The sequence below is a fragment of the Eretmochelys imbricata genome, chromosome 5, assembly GCF_965152235.1.
Source record: "Eretmochelys imbricata isolate rEreImb1 chromosome 5, rEreImb1.hap1, whole genome shotgun sequence".
In the NCBI taxonomy this organism is placed as follows: domain Eukaryota; kingdom Metazoa; phylum Chordata; order Testudines; family Cheloniidae; genus Eretmochelys; species Eretmochelys imbricata.
Window position 1 is genome coordinate 104,283,212 of NC_135576.1, and position 20,560 is coordinate 104,303,771.

The window sequence follows — 20,560 nt, forward strand, 5'->3', positions numbered from 1 at the left end:
GAATTCCAAATCTGTATAAGATTTACATCTCCTCAGCTCTTCTTCATACATTTAACCCAGTCGTGTCTCATCTTTGTTGGAAGGGGCTGGTGTCAGTTTAGATCATTTGCTCACTTATGATGGCTCTGCCTGAAGGTTTAGTCATTTTAGTCAGCAATTCAATAATGTACCTTGGAGATAACTGGCATACAACTATCCCTTACCCTAAAGATTTCCGCTAGGAATACCCTCTCTGCTCCTTTAACAAGTATCTATGCACATTATTTCACGACGGTAGTTAGAAATCAGATTGCCTGTAAGTAGAATCTTGCAGCTCTCACTTCCATATTGGATATGTCTGGTTGTATTAGAAACGTTACGGTAATGGAGAAATTTAGACTTGGTTTCACAGTAAGAAGGCTCAGCTGTCCCTAAGCACCACAATCTCCATACATTTTTGGCATTAACTTAAAACTTAATCGGTTCAGTTCACACATACACATACACTCACATTTTACAAACTTTTATCCTCTGTAATCCAACTCAGTTACAGTGTTTTGAATTTATTTTAAAAATTTTGTGCGATTATATATCATTAATATTAACTCTTTGTGTAGACTGAACTTTTATTAAAATCATATTACTCTTATCATTAAAATAATAGTGCTGAACCGTATGCCTTACATTAATGTAGCAATTATCACTTGAGGTATAAATATATGTACATATTTCTTTTCTAACCATTTAAAAAAAACCCGTAAACTAACAAGAATGGGCTTATCCACTCCTTTGTGTATGAAGAGATCAAGGATGTGAATGATTTTCAGTGATTTCCTGATGCCTCTTCACCGTAGTGCAGATTTTTTCAGTCTTTGAAACTCTGGCTTCCTGCTCCTTCAGCTCAATTTCAGTATCTTCCATCTTTCATTGTCTGCCCAGATTATTGGTTTGAGGTGTCATTCTCTCCATTTTATCTTCCTCAAGTCCTTTTGCTATTGATATATCGGATGATTTTAAACATATTTATCCAGAATGTATTTGAGGGGGATGGAAAATCACAAATCCAAAGGTCATGAGCCCTAGGATACATTATGGAGGAGGAGTAGAAAGAGGAAGGATGATTGGAGAGAGCAAAGGACTGAGAGTTAGTGTTTCTAGACCAATTACAGATTTTTTTGTCTAACTGTGGGAAAATCCATAAAGATGCTATATGAAGGAATATAGTATACATTTTAATATACACAGCACTAGGACAGTACTTATTTCACCAATATGTCATGTATTTTGTGTCTCAGCTCTACAGCAATATTACAGATTTTTTTGTGAGAAACCAGATAGTAACGCTGTTTTGCATATTCTAGTGTTATGCATTTTTTTCTCTTTCGTCAACCAGTGGCCACGCATATCATGTATTAAAAAAACAGACATTTATTTGATCATCCGTTTCCAAAGCATATGACAGATAAATGAGTGTGACAGCCAGTAATTTGACCATTGTTATCATCATATTATCATTTACTTCTTGATGTAACTTAGTGACAGTATTAATTGCATGCGTCTAATAATGCAAGTTCAACACATCTTTTGCAGCAGATAGAATGGTCCAGCTGTTCGTCATGTTTCAGCTAGTCTGGACCAGGGGAGACAAACACTTTTAATATCTTAGAAGAGCCTCTACATTACCCAAAGTAGTTATGAATACAGATTATATTGCTGCATGATTTCTTGTGTGTTAGTTTGCTGACAGATTTGTTTCACACCTATACAGTTGAATAACTGTGACTAACATATAATCATGTGTCAGAGAAATAGCTGCTGACTGTACAGTTTTACAGAATACAGTTATATTCCATCCTACATATCTCCTAGTAAATTATAATTATCCAATCAAGTAGTGCCAAATACAGGTATGTGACTCTGATCTGTCTCTTTTATACTCCCATTCAAAGTAAAGAGAACAAAATAAAAGCTCAAAGATCACAAGATCAGAGGTATTAGATATTCTCACATGCAAACAGAGGACATAAAAAGTGTGTGGGGGGGACTATAGTTCAAGACTCTGATAAAGGATAATAGTGATTAGACAGCAGACAATAACAATATTTATGAAAAATAATAAACTTTTGATACTTCTCATCCACATGAAAGGAAATTTGAAATAGCAAACAGGTTTTTTAAGTTGAAGGTCTGAAAAAAAGGATTGAAACATCTTTCAGTACATAAATCTTAAGAAACTGCAGACATCTTAGTTTATAAATTGTATGTACTATCAGTAAGCAAAACTGCAAATGGTTCAATATTTGCAAGTTTTGTCCTAAATGGTGAAAGAAGAGAGAAAGGTAACTAAAAAGTAACAGAACCCAAAGCAAAAGAGATTAAATAGTTTAAACTAAAGCTAATAAGAAGTACGATTGCAATTCATAGGTTAGGCATAGATAATAGATACATTACTTAGGCGTTGTTGTGGGCCTTTCTCTGTGGTATGAAAAACTTAAAGGCAAATAACTACACTGGATATATTTCAGTTTTATTTCAAGCAGACATCCTTGCAGATATCTCCTGCCCCCAATAACAAGTTTGGATTTTTGCTCTAACCATGAGAATAACCATAGAGTAGGCAAAAAGGAGTTTTATTTTTCCCCATTATATGTCATCAGAGATTATCTGGTTCAGCATTTCTCTAATTTTTTCATTGTACAGACCTCTTGTAAGAGAGAGATCGATCCTCTTATTGGCCATCTCCCCCTCTCATTTCACTAAAGGTCTCCAGATGTTTGGTTGTTAAAACATTTCAAACTGGGAACTCCCATGTTGTCTCCTGACCACTTTCTGAGAACCAGTCATCTAGTTCCTCTGGTGAACTAATTTTTTCTTTGCTTAGTTTTACTGTGGTTATCTGTTATTTAAAGCAAGTTAGGCAGATAAAATGTAGTTGCTGTTTTCCTGCAGATCTTGATATTGAATAGTGTTTGTACGTTAAGGACTGTTCAGGTAGACACAGACAGAAGAAACTTTCCCAGGATTTTTGCACTGTACTATGTTTGTGTTATTGCTAAGTGGAATGCATTACTGTTGCGGTACAAAAAGATTGTATTGGAGGTAGGCTTTACAATAACATATTTTTAGGCACACGAATAGAATTTGGTGTATATAAAGTATCTTTCGTATTCCAAAAATCACTGCAAATCTGTGTTCTACTCTATATCAGTTCTTATGCTGCACATGTCACTGTAGTATCTATGAACCTTCCAGTAGTGTAGTAAGTGATGTGACTAATGTCTGCTACATGTGGTTCATTCTTTCTGTCGTCGTATCCCTGAGGGGAGAATTGTGAATGTTAGTGTTGTGTTTTATTTTGTTAGGGTTTTGTTTCTGTTTGTTTAGGGAAGATTTAGCATGGGTTCATGGGCTTAATTGCACTGTGACAGGGTATACAAACCCCACACTGGTGAGGCAAGGGTTAAGGAGTTGTTCTGGATCCAGGAAGCCACACCCCCACACTCCTGCTGGGCATGCTCACAGTGAGGGAGAGTTCAAGAGGGAGCAACTCAGCTCAGTCCGGGCTGACTGAGCAGAAGAGCAACTGGATGCTGTAGCCTCCTACAGAGAAGCTGCAGAGGCTCCAAGAGACTGGGACTAGACCTCACAGTCAAGCTGTCGCAGGCTTTCCAACCGCAGGGACCAAAGATAACAAGTCGCTGCAGAGAGGGGAAGAGGCTCTGGAAAGCAACCTAAGAGGACTCCAAGGAAGACCCGAGGACAGACCATGGCACAGACAGAGGAACAGAAGCAGGGGTAGGAAATGACCCAAGGAACAGGTGTAAGGGCACCAGCCCCTAGGCCATGTAGCTGAACCATTAATTTGAAGGGCCCTGGGTTTGAACCCGATGGAGCAGACTCTTGCTGTTGGGTGATATTACCACTCAGTCTAGCCACTAGGCAAGGTGCCCATGGACTGTCGCTGTTAGGTGACATTACCACTGACTCCAGCCGCTAGGCAAGGAGGCCATGGACTCTGGCCATTGGATGACATAGATCAGAGTATCTCCACTAGGAGATATTGTGGGCCTTGGACACAACCCCCCCCCCGACATGCAGCCACAGAAATCATGAAATCAAGGGTGCAAAAACAGGTAAATAAACTCTTCTCTCAACCCAGTGTGGTGGGAAGGAGTCTGAGGGGCCGGTATTGGAGAGCAAGCAGCAGTGGCTTCTGTCTTGGAGGGCTGGGCCCAGCTCTCCACTTCGGTCATTGTGACCCAGTGCGTGGGGTCCCAGCACCACTCAGGTTTGGCACAGCCATCCTTCTGCTTTCCAGCCCTGCCACCCCTGAGATCACCCTTCTACATAAACCTGGAATTAGGGCTGCAGGGGCAGCACGGAGGGTGCTGCTGTGGGTGGTGAGTGCCCCATCTGCAATTTAGTCTAGTATCACCCATTGAATCGCGAAGTACATCTGCTCCGCACCACTACTTGTTTATGTTAGAGAAGGCAAAGTCAAAGAAGCACACCTTGGACTTGGAGTGGAAGATAAGATTTGTGGTGGTCCTTAGTTCCTGTGGGAGGTTGTTCCACAGTCTTGAACTGGCCCTCAAGAAAGTTCCATCTCCTGCACTGATGGGATTTACCTTATGGTAAAAAGTTCTAGTGTGTTTGAGGAGCAGAGTGGTCATCAACCTGGTCTTCATCTCAGAGCTTCAGGTGATCTTTTACATATGATAAACCCAGACAATTGAGCACCTTTGAAGATAAGGACTGAGACCTTAAACTTGATTCAGTATTTTATGGGAAGACAATGTAGAGAGTGGAGGAGTAGTCGCTATAGTTTCTGTAGGCACATTTGGAACCTTTTGGGGCCTTACTAACAGCTCACACATAGTTTTGGACCTCAGAACCTGTTTTACTGAGAAAACTGTTTACTAGGGAACTGAGGTTATCATCCTTCAAAAAAAAAAACTCTATGGGGATCTTTAAGTTTCGTTTGGATGATGAACAGAAACATGCAGATAAGTCACATGTGGTGAGATCTTTCAGAGAGATGTGTCCTTACGTTTCCTTGCCTGTGGGTCTCTGTGTCCTAGAAAGTCTGAAGATCTCATTTGGAACCCATAGGTACAGTTCTAGCTCTTTTTAATTCACCCTTTCCTATATGAGATTCACTCTGCAAGTCAGAAAATCCCATTGAATAACACTGAATTCTTTTAAAAAAGACAATCCCATCATGCAGAACAGATGGAATTTTAAAGGTCTAGGTTTGTAATTGGGTATACGGGAGTCCAAACAGATGTAATCTACAGACAAATGGAACAGGTAGGGTGGTGTATAACAGCTAATAAAGGCATATAAGATTATCTAAATTAAAGAATTAAAATAGCCCCAGCCTACTCTAACTTGCACCTTCTTCCATCCCTCCATCAGGAAATTACACTATCTTAGATGCTACTATACTCACTTACCAGAGTGTAAAATACATCATCTCTGAATTTGGCCAACTGTGTCTATTAAACTTTCTGGGAAAGCGCTAATCTGTTTTAAAACTTGAGGCAACAGCATATAACCATCTCGTTTAAAATTCAGACAGAAAGCACAGAACACTGTGTTTCAAATTTAAGTGTTAATGTAGCTTCTGGGGCTGTACTTCATACTCAGGTTATCCTATTTCTGTATTTCATAGTGATAGTTTTAAAGAACATGATTTTCTTCATTGGAATTCCTCAGTAGATCATTACTCTAAGATAGTTTGGGAATAAATATAATTCTTCATAGTAAGTTTTAACTTGTTAGGAAAGGTTTAGTTCGTAGCACTCGGACCTACTGGTGAATTGTTTGAATTGTATATTTCTTATCAGAACACATCACAGATATTTGATATATTTGCAGCTAAATGTCAAATACTGAACAGCCATTTTGTAAGGGGAAAGACTTATTATACAACAAAGTGAGATGTTAGTGTTCTTAAATGCAAAATAAAATAATAAAAACCAATCTGGTTAATAAATAGGCCCAATGTTTGATTACATTGTAAGCATAATATCTCATGTACTGTTAAAATATTTGTTTAGTATCTTAAACTCACTCAAATAGATAAAACTTTAAACTTTTATAATACAAGTAGAAGTGAATGGACTGACAATGAAAGATGCCAGATGCAATTTAAAGTACTGTATTTATCCACAAGTCATATACTGTTTCGCTGTTGAGAATGCATGCTACTTTGGTAATGTGCATCGACCTCCCCCTGGAGGGACCAGGGGGAGGTTGATGCACATTACCAAAGTAGCATTAGAATGAGAGATTAACTAAGAGAATGAGAGGTTAACTAAGTCTTCAGATACAGTACTTCGGTACTGAACATTGTCAATCATTTAATCTATTTTGTACTATATATTTTGTACAGACCGATATCTATCTTCTAAAAATTGGATTTGGTTCAGTAACTCACTTTGCATAGGTAATTTTTGGTCCCTACAGACTTAGGCTTAGATCCTTCGTGGAGATCCATATGGGTCAAACTGTGTGTCTACATGGAGGCCTATTGAAGTTGTTGGGGCTCTTTGTGAGCACAGAGGTCTGCCTTCATGGAGTCACAAAAACGTTGTGTAAGAAAATTCCCAGCCAGCTCTATCAGGTACTTGGAGTAGCTCTGGAATAGTGAACAAATCATAAAATATTCCTTTTAGCCATCCAGCTCCCTCTCTTCGTCCATTCAGTCCTATACAACTTTATTGCCTTGACTATTTTTTGCTTTTCATCCCTTGACTTAAATGCAGGTCGAATATTTTAGTGGAAGAGGCTGACTATTACTGTTCACCTTCTTGGTGATTATTTTTAATAAAAAGATCAGTGGAGTCCTAGGTTTAATGTAATTTTTAATGAAATAATGAGCTTCCTGACTACTGAAGACTGAGCCTTGTCTGATTTCTGGAATGATGAACTGACTCTGTCAACATTTGCAATCTAGTCTTGTGAAATATTTCGCCGTGAAAGCTTAATTCTCATTCTTTATTTATGAAAGCAGTGGTAGCATCACAACATGTTATAATACAAGTGCTATTTTTTGCGATTTATTTTAATGAGTGTCACTTTGTGGATGTGTTTAGTAATTGTTGACCCATATTTAATGCTAAAATCTCTATGTGTTCTGAAATGTAATAAATCAGTCGTATTTAAAAATAAAAATAAAAATCAACCAACAATACCTCTTTGCAGTTGTCTTCTACCTAGGAAAGTGCAATGATCTCAGAGCTGCCAATAGACAGCTGTTAATAGTAGGGCAAGGCAATAGGAGTGGTTTAACCCTGCTGTTTTGCGATCATTTTTTAAAGATTCTTTATGTGTTTGTTAAAAATGTGAATTTAAACTTCTGTAAAATACTAACTCTCTCTGGAGATGTTAAGAAACCTCTGTACCATACTGACTTACATACATTTGGGAATAAATGAGACAATGCATTGCTTCTGTAGAGCAAGTGTAACCTTAAAGGACGTGTCTTTTGTGCTTATTATTCAGTATGTTAGTGGGGTAATGCACAAGGTTCGGTGAGATCAGAACTAGGATTTAGTAATATTCTTAGAGAGCCATTTAGTTAGGATTCATAGCATAAACTGTATCTCTTTCAACTCATTTGTGTAGACAGTTAAAAGACAAATCAGAAAATTTACCAAAATAGCATATACGTACTACGTTTTTGTTAATTACAAAATCAGGGTTTATTGTAACAGTTTTAGGACTGGTAATAAACTAAATAATAAACATCAGGCCACAAGGCTGTAGTTCCTTTTGTAGTTCTGCTAACTGTATAAACTCGGAAAGTGTTCACAGCTCATAGAAAACTAATTTCTTATATCTGAGTCAATATTCTCTTATTATATTTAATATGTACTATTCGAAAGTCAATAGACATGCTTCTGTATCTGGAAAAAAGACTGGGGATTTTATAGATTGTATATGTGTTAGTAAAGATAATATATTCCCCTCAGTAAGCTACTGTATGAGCCCTGAAATGAAAGAGGCCTTCAAAAATAAAAGCCTAGGATACTAATCAAATGATAGTCTATAGTTAAGGCACAGAACTTGGAGTTAAGAACTCTTGGATTTCCACTTTATGGTGGATGGAATCAGCTGATATTTTGTTTTTATAAAACAGCTATTCTTTGAAAATCCTAACCAAAAACAAATCTTCACACCCCTCAACTGTCCAAAAGAAATCCCAAGAAGATGGGCTTTGTAGTATGCCCTGAAGATTACTTCTGGGGGGAAAGATCAACCCCCAAAAGCTTCTCCTGGCTGCAGGAAGCTGTGCACCATGGGGGAGGGGGGGCTTTGACACGGGAGAGTCTGGGTGCAGGGGATGCTGCTTGGTGTAGGGGTTGGGTGTGGCAGGGTCCAGATGCATGGAGGTTGAGTGTACAGGGGGAGCAGCTCCCTGTACAGAGATCCCTCCCCCAACTCGCACACCTGGAACCCCCCTCCACATCAGTAGCCCCCTGCACCCAGAACCCCACACCAAGCCTCCAAACCCTCACCCCACTGAGCCCTACCCCCAGATGCCTCCCACACCTGGACCCCACCCCATTGAGCCCCAACCAGTTGCACCCTGACCTCCCACCCCACCAAGACCCACTCCCGCAGCCCACCTGCCACTGAGCCCTCACCACCTTCACCTGTACTCCCCTGCAGAATCCCATTCCCCCTGAACCCAGAACCCCGCACTGAGCCCCTGTGCATCCAGATTCCCCTCTGCACCCAGACCCCACACCGAGCTGCCTGCATCCAGATTATGCCACATAAAACCTGGTACCCTTGAGGGAATTCTGTGCCAAAAAATTAAAAATTTTAAAATTCTGCAAAGTGCTTCATATTTTATTTGTCAAAATAACACTGAAACACAACAACAATATAATCACAGCATTTTCAATTATTTCTGGTCATTTTTAATTTTTGGCGCAGAATTCCCTTGGGAGTAGAAGATCATAAAGTTTAGGTTATTTCAGATTAAGATGTTGATTTTACCCCTTACGTCCTAAATTTCTTGGGACCCACCTACTTGAGAAGTCACTGCTCTTCTGTGCTGTACTGCCTGTAGTTGCAATAACTCCTGCAGTGTATGAAGGAGGGGAATAGCTGGCAGGGCCCCCTTGATTTTGGAATTCACTTTCCTCCCTAAACTCCAGCTACAAGCCAATGGACAGCCAGCCCAGAGACGGAGGACTGTCATGGGGGTGTTCACAGTGAGATGCTCCAATTAAAAACTGGGTTGCTGCATTGTGTCCTAGCTTCGGTATCAGCCTAATTTAAATTAGTGGTCCTAATCTAACCCTAAAAATGGAAAACAGGCCTAGATTTCAGGAAAACTGGTACGTCCAAAGGAAGGGTTTGCCGCATCCTAACCACATGCAGCTGTAAAATAGCCACCCAGGTCACACTAATCTCAATGCAGTTCCCAATTTATGAACTTTGGTTAAAAAAAAAAAAGTATTGCAATAGTCCCTCAATCAGGAGATGTAATCTCAGCCATGTCCTCCTGTGGCTTCCTCTAGCCCACTATAATCTCCTCAGCCTTGAGTATCAACCAACTCACTCTCATCCAGGTTGCAATCTCACTCAAATGCGGTGGCAAGAAGCATTTGACCCCAAAAAAGAGAAGATCTGTAAGATTCTTTTTACGGACTGTTATTAGAGTGATCTTCTCCATTTGGAATTAGTATTTATGTAGGATATTATTACAACACTAATTTAACCATAAATTCCTTTTCTAAATCCAAAGGCTGAATGGTAATTATACAATTGCTCTAAACATTCCTGAAAAACCTAAATAACCAATTTAATCCGTTGAAATAGTAACAAAACATTGATAAGCGTTTGATCAAGATACTTACAAACAGGTGAAACCTGGGGGTGCCTAGACCTATATTGGTTGCTCCAATGTGGTCCAGCAAGTATTAGCAATGAAACCTTTAAGAGTTTACTGTTTTATACCCTTTATCAAACAAGAGATGTATTTGTCAATTACTGACTTCAGCTAAAAAATAATTTGAGAGAGTTCACTCTTATTTCCAGTCTTAATCCAGATAAGATTTACAACCTTCTTTCTCCCCAAGGCCTTTCCTCCCTATATCTTTCCCTCCTTCTTTCTGACCAACATTTTTTCCTTTGCATCTGGGTTCACATAGGCCCTAATTCTTTAGATAACACTGGTATATGGGTGGGAAGGTCCATGTTGGCTCTTTTTAAGACATTCTCTTTGTCTAATTTAAAACCATCTGCAGTCACCCCTGTTGGTCAAAGGCCTTCTTTTTATAAACTTCCCCTTATTTTATTGTTATTCTTTGAACCAGACATCTTTCCTACTTCATTCCTTCTGCTCTTATAACTCATTACTGTCATGGCCTTTCTTTTACTTGCTAGTTAGGTCTTTTCTTTACAACATATATTTCTCTAACCAAATTTAAGCTAACCTTAATTATCTAATTTTATATTTATTCTACATCTCTCCTACTACTACTTTCCCCTCCTTTATGACTGCAGCTACCAAGATCCCCCTTGGATGTCACTCCATCCACCAAACCATCTCTACACATGGGAGAGAGGGAGCCTTACTCCCTGAACTAGCATGTACTCAGAGGAGATGGGGAAAAGTGTAACGGATACTGCAATCCCATGCAGTATCTTTGGGGACCATGTTGTATTTAAGTTTATGTACCACCATGGGCCAGAGATTGTGTGCAACTCCATAAGGGAGGATTATCGCAGCTACTCCAGGAGCCCAAACCAGTGGGTGGTGATTAAGGTGAATCAATTAGGTTGTAAATGCTTCCTGACAGGTATCGCCACCTGGGGAGGCTTGTATATTCTGCTTCAAACTGGGTTTTCCAAAGACGAACAAAGAAAGGGCTTCTGTTATGAAAAGGCTGTGTTGAAGTTGACTCAGGGCCTTTTTTCTGATCCAACAAATGGATAGGCCTTCTCTCCAACGGGAGTCCCAACCCTTGTGGAAAGGTTAGAGTCTTCAGCCTACTAGGGCCCCAAAAGACTGAAGGGTGATTCCTGGTATGTTTAATGTGTGTTGTGTGTTGTTATTATGTGTTTTCTCTGTCATGCTTTTACCTTAAGAATAAATGTGCTTGCTCGGAAAGAGTTGTGTGGTAACTTGCAACTGTTGGCAATGCTCTGTTCATAACCCTTGGAGGGAAAGCAAAGCACAGGCACTGGCGTTTAGGCAGACTGGCTTACTGGGAATATCACAGTGTAAGGCAGGGAGCTGTGCAGCCTTAACCATCCAGAGGGGGAGAGATGTAGGTCTCCACCCAGGAGAGGTGATGGCTAAGTGCTGGAACCCTTAAGTGGGTATGCCCAATATTGATCCCAGTTAGAATTCTCACAAATGCAGACTTGAACATCTCTCACAGTCAACCAAGGAATAAAGTGTGCTGGATGGTACTGGCACCTCAGTTTTATAGGACAGTTACTGTATCATTCTAATACACTGTTCAGTTGTCTTGACGAGGTACGTGGAGATGCTGAAGTGTCCCAGAATGTAGTCATGTTTGTGGTGCTTCCTTCCATAGTGTGACACGCTGAATTTGAGAGTCCCTCTGTTCTCCTGTTTCTGACATACCGTGTAATGTATGCTCTGTGCAGATAAGGCAAAACAGTCTTTCAACTTCAGCAGGCTATATAGCCCAACTGCAGAAAAGATTACTGAATTATGAGAATAAATGTCTTCCCTATCGCTACTGGTAATTTTGCATCTTGACTTATCAATTCCCCAAGAGAATTACCATATCTTGCAGATTCAATTAGCAGACTAGAACATACAAAGCCTAACTGTTCTCCAAATAGCTGATATGTACGACTTCTGACTTGTTAGAGTTCAGGGGTTACATTTATGAAATCTACTGTACTCCTCCAGTTTCGTTATCTGGTTACAGTCAGTTTTACTTTTTTCCTCCTACTTGTGTATCTGGAAGAACTCAGCAAATGATTGAAACTGACATACTCTCTGACCATCCCTCTCCACCTTTTTTCAACTTTTAAGAGAAATTCATAAAGCAAAATTCTTAGAGGTAAATTTTCAGCTTGATGGTTTTACTTCTAGCACTCATATGAATATTAATGGGAGTCATGCTGCTAAGTTTCACACCTCGGTATGAAAATGTATCCCTTAGTATGCTCTTATTTTCACCATGTTATTGTTGTTTACTCATTTTTTATTAATACTTTATAGTGTAAGATTCAAATATGAGCAAACATTAGAATACATGGAAATGCACCATGGAGAAGCAATATTTAGAAATAATAGATGCCCAACCAGAATAACAGAGAAATAGTAGTCTAGAGGCCTAATTCTGCATACAGTTCCTACCAGGCATAATATTTACTATGATGAGGAATCCCAGAGAAGTCAAAGGAGCACTAGGACCCTGGGCTAAAGCCCATTAATAAAAAGCCAAAGACTCCCATTGACTTCCATGAATGTTGGATGAGGCTCTGTCTGTATCCTGCACAGAAAGAAGGTGCTTGTCCCCTTGGTATAGCCATGCAACATAGGGCAGAATTTCCCATTAGATCCCATTTTCCAATCTCACCTGGTGGGCTGTTGGGGACCCAGGCTTCCAGGATGCCTCAGAGTTGGGGACCCCAGGCCTTCCAGGGTGTATATCTCTGGGACACCTTGTCAGGTTGGTTCATTTCCTTTCACAGAGAATTTCAAAATTTGGGGCTTTCATTCCTAATCAGAAGGAAGCCAAATTTTAAAATATTAAAATCGTCTGTAACATGGAATTACCTTTTCCTCCACACAGCTCTAATAATAATTCTTACCTAAATCAGATAAGTATCAGGATTCTCAATAAGATCAATATTCTTGTACCATCAATGAACTCTTACATTCCTTCCGCAGTGTCTTCTTTCTCCTTTGTGTGATTCTTTCCCTTTTACTTAGTTTCTCCTCTGCTGTTTTATTTTTTGGTGTCCCCCATCCTCCCCCTATTATATAGTTTCTTTCCACCCAGGCATTTCCATTTCTTTTCTTCTTCTTCACACCTGTCCAATTCATTCCTTTGTGTAGAAACTACTATTGCACTAAACAGAAATTTTCAAGAACTCTGCTCTTTGAAACACTAGCATTCAGCAATTCAAAGATAAGCGTCTCCTCACGTGTGTATTTCACATACTCATTGAATTCTTATTGTAGAGCTGCTCTTAAGTGTTGCCACTGAGTTTTCTTCAAAACTGTCCATGTTGAATTGCTTATTTCAATTTAAAAAATCCCAACCTTTATGGAATTATGTGGGCATTGTAAGAAAATAAAAGACGGGTCAATTATTCACTGTGATAGTCCTTTAAAAATAAATTATAAAACTATAACTGTATTTTTAGGTGTATTCCTAGGTATTGTTTAGGGATTTGGAAATGAAATCAAACACTACTAACAACAACAACTAAAGGTACCTCATTAAACAAGAACTCTTGTCTAACTATGTGGATTTCTGGTCTCATGAGACTTATCTCTCTTGCAGTGGCAAACTAAGAACAGAAAGAAAAACGCTACTTTCAAAGGTAAAACTATGTCTCTGGATTTTATAGTGAACCTGAAGCAACTATATAACATGCTGTGTCACTACAGGTTGCAGATACACAGTATGTACAGAATATACTTATACTGTAGAGAAGAATTCTCATCACTTCAAAACTTACTGGGTGAAAAGGCCTGGATGTTACAGAAGATCAGATTAGATAATCATACTGATCCCTTTTGGCCTTAAAATCTGTGAAACGTTATTACATTATAAACTATTTATTTATTGTGTTACAGTAGCACCTAGAGAGGCCCTAATCCTTGTGCTAGGCACTGCACAAACACAATCTAAATAGAAAAGAGACAAATGGTAGGAGGGGACACAAGCATAGAGAGGTGAAATGACTTCCACAGGGTCACACAGCAAGTCAGCATCAGGGAATAGAACCCAAGTCTCCTGGATCATAGCCTTTCTTATTAGTCATAGAGTTTAAGGTCCAAAGGACCACCAGATGATCTAGTCAGATCTCCTGTATACCACAGGCCACCTACACCACTCAGCACCCACACACTAAACCCAGCAGTGAACATTTGACCAAAGTATTACAGCCCATATGAGACTAAAGAGGTATGTGCCAAAGGCAGAGAATAGGAGGAACTGAGCTGCACCAATGCCTGAGGCCCCTGCAAGAACAACATAAGAACGGTCATACAGGGTCAGACCAGTGGTCCATCTAGCCCATTATCCTTTCTTCTGACAGTGGCCAATGCCAGATGCTTTAGAAGCAATGGACAGAACAGGGCAATTATTCAGTGATCATCCACTGTTCTCCAGTTCCAGCAGTTGTCAGTCCCAGGCTTAGGGACACCTAGAGCACAGGAAAGGAGTACTTGTGGCACCTTAGAGACTAACAAATTTATTAGTCTCTAAGGTGCCACAAGTACTCCTTTTCTTTTGCGAATGCAGACTAACTCGGCTGCTACTCTGAAACTACAGCACAGGGTTTCATCCATGACCATCTTGGCTAATAGCCATTGATTAACCTGTTCTCCATAAATGTGTCTAATTCTTTTTTGAACCCAGTTATAGTTTTGGCCTTCAGAACATCTCTTGGCAATGGCAGGGTATTGATTAAAGGAGATATACCCAGAAAATTTCAGCAAGTTACCTGGACTCCATGCTGTGGAGGAAGGCAAAAACAAAACCCCCCAACGTCACTGCCAATATGACCTGGGGAAAATTCCTTCCTGTCTTTACTTCTGACGATCTGTTAGACTCTGAGAATGTGAGCAAGAGCCAGCCAGCCATGCACATGAGAGAGAGAATACTCAGTGACACCTCAGCGCTCTGGCCCACCCTGCCCAATCTCCCATCTCCAGCCATGGCCATCTTTAATGCTTCAGAAAAAGGAAACCAAAAAACCCCCATGGTACAGTGGGCATGGGGGGAAGGGTGGGAAATCCCCTGCAAGTGACTGGCTAAAGCGCTGAAGCATGAGCTTTAGAAACATGACATAACACAGAAGAGACCACCACCACCACCCCCCGCCACAGGCAGCTGAGCCCTGCCCCCCAGCATCACAAGCAATTCTGCCATACAATATGACTCATACATTTATTCAGTTCTCTCTTAAAACTAAAAAAAACTGTTTGCCTCAAAACTCCTATTGGAAGGCTATTCCAACCTCTCTGATGGTCAGAAACCTTCTAATCTCCAGCATGAAATTGTTCACGGCCAGTTTGTACCATTTGTTCTTGTGCCAATAAGGACATTAGCTTAAATAGCTATTCACCCTACCTAATGTTTAGCCCTCGGTGTATTTATTTAAAGTAATCATATCCCCTCTCAGCCTTCTTTTTGATAAGATAAACAAGCCAAGCTCTCTGTCTCCTCATAATGTAGACCCTCCATTGTTCTGATATCATAGTATCTCTTCTCTTACTTGTTCCAGTTTGAATTTATCTTTCTTAAACATGGTGACCATGAGGTCTCTACCATTGCATTGTACAACTGCATCAGTACTTCCCTATCTCTGCTGGGAATGCCACTCCTGATGCATCCTAGGATCACATTTGCCTTTTTCACAGTTGCGTCACATTAGAGACTCATAGTCATCCTATGATAGTCCAGCATACCATGGTCTCTCTCTTCCTCTGTCCCTCCCAACTGATGATCTCCCAACTTGTAGCATAAATTCTTATAATTATACCCTAAGTGTGTGACCTTACACTTTGTACTACGGAATTTCATTTCATTTCTGTCACTCCAGTCTTCAAGGTCATCCAGATGTACTGTGATATTTGTGATATTTCAGTCCTCTATATTAATGATGCCTCCCAATTTTGTATCGTCAGCGAATTTCATTGACACACTCCTACTTTTTGTGTGAAGGTCATTAATAAAAATACTGAATAAGATTGGTTCCAAGACCAATCACTGAGGAACTCCGAGCAGTCCAGTAGTAACCTCCCTGCAGTCCAGTAGTTCACCTTTCAGCACAACCCATTGCCTTCTCCTCTTTAGCCAGTTCATTGCCCACGTTACAATTTTACTAATCCTCATCTTCTCTAGTTTAACTAATAATTTACCATGTGCTACCATCAAATGCTTTACAGATCTACTGCATTTCCCTTATCTAAAAAAGGTGTTATTTTCTCAAAGAAAGAGATCAGGTTAAACTGGCATGATCTACCTTTTGTAAACCCATGTTGCATTACATCCCCTTTTACATTTACCTCTATAAATTTAATTATTCTTTCCTTCACAATTTGTTACAAAGTCATACAACCTCATATGTGGTAGTTTCCATTTCCATATACTCAATTCTGTCATCCATCCTGCCTCCATGCCAATGTTCCATGTTATCATCCGTGTTGAAAACTGAAGGAAAATATTAATTTGGTTTTTGGGCCAAACCTAGATGATCTTTAATCTTCTCGGCATCCACTCTGCATGTTGGCCCAACCTCATCCTTCCTGTTAACTCTGATGTTTGTTCCTATGATTGGACCTTAAAACTGAAACTTTACATTCCTAAGCTTTTGTAACACTGCTGCATTTTACAGTGCATCAATCACATCAGGATTCTAGGCTAAAATATTGGAGGCCTTCATGGTGTCATGCAGCTAATAGTGAAAATTAAAAATTTGTTGCATGAAAAATCAGAACCAGTGACTTTTCAAGCCTTTCCTTGAGGAGACCAAAGCTCAGTTTGGACACTTCATGTTCACTTACCAAATGAAATCTGGTGGCTGAGAAAAGAAAATGTGCTTTAAAGATTTGTTGTACTGCTTCAAAAAGTCAAACAAGCCGTGGGTTCACATAATGCCCTCTTTTAAAGTTGACTTATGTAAATTATACTTTGAGATATTGCTTCTCATTTAAATAAACTGAATCTGTCATTCTGAGATAGGAATTAACTGCTCCCAAGAATGGGTAGATGCTGCCATTATTCAAAGACTGGATCAACACAACTTGACATAGTTCCTACATGTAAGAACTCAGTTACTCTGTCATCTTGATATTCTGCTGAAAATTTACTTTCAGTGGATACTGAGATGGACATTTTATAATCCAAAGTATGTTTAACTTTTTTTTTCAAATTTGAATGAAAGTGAACATGATATTAATGTTTATTATTGAAGAAAACAAACAAGAGACCCATAAACACATGAAAATAGCTTGATCCTTATAATAATGGTATCAAACCAAGATATACTTTATTCAGATGTTCTGCTCTAAGGTAAAGCTAAAAGCACTAATGTTTCAGTAGGGTGGCTGTTTCTTTAGGAATCTACTCTGGCAGAAAACAAGTCTATACATTTAAAATGAGGTGCAAGCACTCTGGGTCAATGATGGGGACAGCATGTGGCCCTGCAAAAACTCACAGATGGATTTGCATGGATTAGGAAAATATTGTATGTGGAAATGTGGGTTACATGCAAAATGGATGAGTGTGCTTTTGAAAATGTCTTCTCTGTATGTCTCAGTAGTGGCAGTAGGTTCTTTTCCCATTTTCTGAGGTAGAGATTCTTCTGGCTTCCATGTAACACCCTTAATACACAATCAAAATACAGTGTAAATCCCGGTTTATAGTTGAGACCTTTTCTGAGGGATAGTGGATTAATGTGGTTGCTGGACTACACAATGCAAAAAGGATTATTAAGATTTTAGTCCGGGGGTTGGATGGCGGAGAACTGGAATAGGAGCCTTTAGACTTGTAGCACAACACAGGCCTTGGAAGGTATCATCCACAATTACCTGCTTTGTATCTTTGTGAAGTTTATACCTAACAGATACACAGTTTCCTTGTTCTCTGTTTTTGATTATGGTTGATATTGAATACGTTTGGTGTCATCCTATTCATCAGTGACTGCATTGAGCTGCATTTATCAAACTACTATTTCTAGGTATTGTCAGGTTGTTGACTGTAATAGTTCAGGCTGCTCACATTTTTTGGATCCCAAGACAGTTAATGCTGTGCCCTTTGTCTATGTGGGTTTATTGTTTTCTTTGCTTATGATCTGAAGTAACTGGTGGCAAAATCAACCTTCAGAATGTGGATAAAGGTATGTGCTGATTAGCCGGTAGTCTGAATCATTTTTATTGCAAATTAGTAACTGTCACATTCCAGGATGCAATCCAGACCAGTGAGGAGTTGTATCATTGCCTGCCCTGCAACCAGTGCTTTGCTGTTGTAGCTCCCAACCTGGGCCACTCCTGAACAGCCTACCAGACACACATCCTAAGTGTCTGTGTATAGCCACAGCCCTGGTCCAGCAGCTATGACTCCAGCAGCCTGGCAGCAACACACCAGTCAAACTCTGGCTTCCACCAGCCTTGGTTAGTACTTGCAGTGTGACCCCCAACACCCTCCCAATTCCAAATTTCCCCCCAAGACATGTGTTGTGCACAGTCCAGCCCTCTCCTGGACAGTTCAGATATTAAAGGTCCATTGCCCCTTCAGAGGGTCAATATTCAACAGTTTGTTACTAACAAGCAGTTCAGTTTAAATACAGCATTGGTTTAGATAAAGAAATAAAACAAGTCTGTTAACAAAAGAAGATAGGATTTTAAGTGAATTCAAATATCAGGTATTTAAATGATTAAAAGAGAAATAAAGGTAAAATGCTTTCTAGTAGCTAAAACTTAACAAGCTGGACTTGGATTCAAAGTAAAATCCTTATCACATGTTTCCAGCAACATGGCTGACCAAATTCTCAGGTCAGGATCTCCCCCCAAAGTCAAAGGGCTGGTTCCTTTATTGTCTTTGGTGTAAGAGAGAGAGCAAGCTTGGGCTTTTCTCCCCCTTTCTTTTAATAGTCCAATTAACCTTTGAAGTGGATTCTTTTGAGGGTTACCCGTAAAAGCAAAGTTTATTCAAACAGTAAAGAAGGCAACATGGTGTCTACAAGAGCTCAGAGCCTCCTTCGCCTTCTTCTCAGCTGGGTTTGCTGAAATGCAAATTTGCTTTATCTCCTGCCATTTCCTCTCCCAGCTGTCTCGAGGACTGTGTGGTTTTGAACATATACCAAGAATATCATACAGGAGGGCTTCACAAATAATGTTGCAACATACATTTCATCATGACGTTATTAACCAACGAGTTATTAATTTTCAAATTATACCTTACAAGGCATATTTTGTACAAAGATTATTACAATAGTGTATAGGATGTCAATACAAGGGTGCTTTTAGTCACAGTAGCCACTCTTGACATTTCTTTCACGCTAGTCTTAACACCTGAGCAGTTTGGGCAGGACCCAGAGAGAGACCTGACAACATCTTAACAGGGAAAAATAGCTGTAGTAGGAATAGTTACTTGCATTATAGAGAGTCCCTGCCAGGATACCACATACACTCAGATTTTTTTTAAATGTAGCTATCATGTTGTTTTTGAAGAAAGCTTTTCTTCATCAAACCCTCTTTCCCTGCCAACTGACCACGACAATGCCATTACCAAAAGGGGGGCAGGATGTAAAAATTCTAAACAAACTGGAAGTTGGTCCGGTAAAAGATATTACCTTACCTACCTTGTCTCAAACAAACAAATTAGCTGAGCATTAGTGGGTCCTTTATAATGTGTGAAAATGTACTGCTGTACAATCACAACACATATCTTTCCACATACTGGATGAAAAAATTTAGAAGATAAATACCCCAGGATCTATTTAAAACCAATGCTGTTGACTACTTCTGTGTCTGAAGCCCTTCTATCGAACTGGAAGTATTTGCTTTAAGTTAGTTTTCCTCATATTTTCTGAATTGAAAACTCAGCAATAATTAATGTGGAGTAATTATTTCTAGCAACAGAGAAGTCACAGCACTCATTTGTAAAGGACAGCAAGAAGCATAAAAATAATTGACAGCAAGTATATGACCAACTTCCTTTTTTTTCTAAAACAGATATTTCCACCGTATTTAAATTAATAATCTTTAATCAGAACAGTAAAAGACATACCTTCTTACTTTCACCAATAGTAGCAGCTCACAATATTCCCTTTATTATAATGGGTGCTTAACTGCACCTGGTACGTTGGTAATGAATGTCGCAACATCAAGACAGCAAGAGATTATTAAAGTTCTGAAATAGCTTGGCCATGCATGGATATTATCCAAGCAACTATGACCAACTGAAAATGGAGTTTAATAAACTGTATTAAACATCATAAAACAAATACAGGGTATGCATCTTAGTGTCTAATTATGTTTTTAAGTAATGGATGTCTCATACCAAAAAGGCTTTCCTCTGCAGTTCTGATAATATAAGATAGGGTCCTTAAAACTGTGTTAGTAAACAGCAATCAAATGAGTGAATGGGAAGCTTAAAATAAAGAATACTCAGTCAACTTTTGTTGGACTATATGTACTTGCATCACATCACCCAGTGTTGATGTGCATCTACTGCTCAGGGGAAAAGTAGCTGTTGTGTGCTAGCAGCTCCAAAGTATTTTTAGGAGGGAATTTGTAAGATTCAACTGAACTGTACAGGAGAAAATTTAATTAAGCAGAAAGTAAGTACTTAAGTTAGAATTTGGGTACTTTATACACTGTAGAGTTTGA

General features: G+C 39.4%; 1 protein-coding gene across 9 annotated transcripts in view; it reads left to right on the top strand.

Annotated features, from left to right (window-relative positions):
- The window catches only part of KDM4C (lysine demethylase 4C), a 447,252-nt gene that overhangs the window by 359,304 nt on the left and 67,388 nt on the right, over positions 1-20,560 (top strand). The window contains exon 19 of one of the 9 annotated variants that reach the window (XM_077817665.1): positions 13,500-13,539. The exons of the other annotated variants lie outside the window; for them this stretch is intronic. Within the exon in view, the coding sequence (XP_077673791.1) occupies positions 13,500-13,539 (40 nt within the window). The remainder of the gene's footprint in view (positions 1-13,499; positions 13,540-20,560) is intronic. 9 annotated transcript variants of the gene reach the window in all.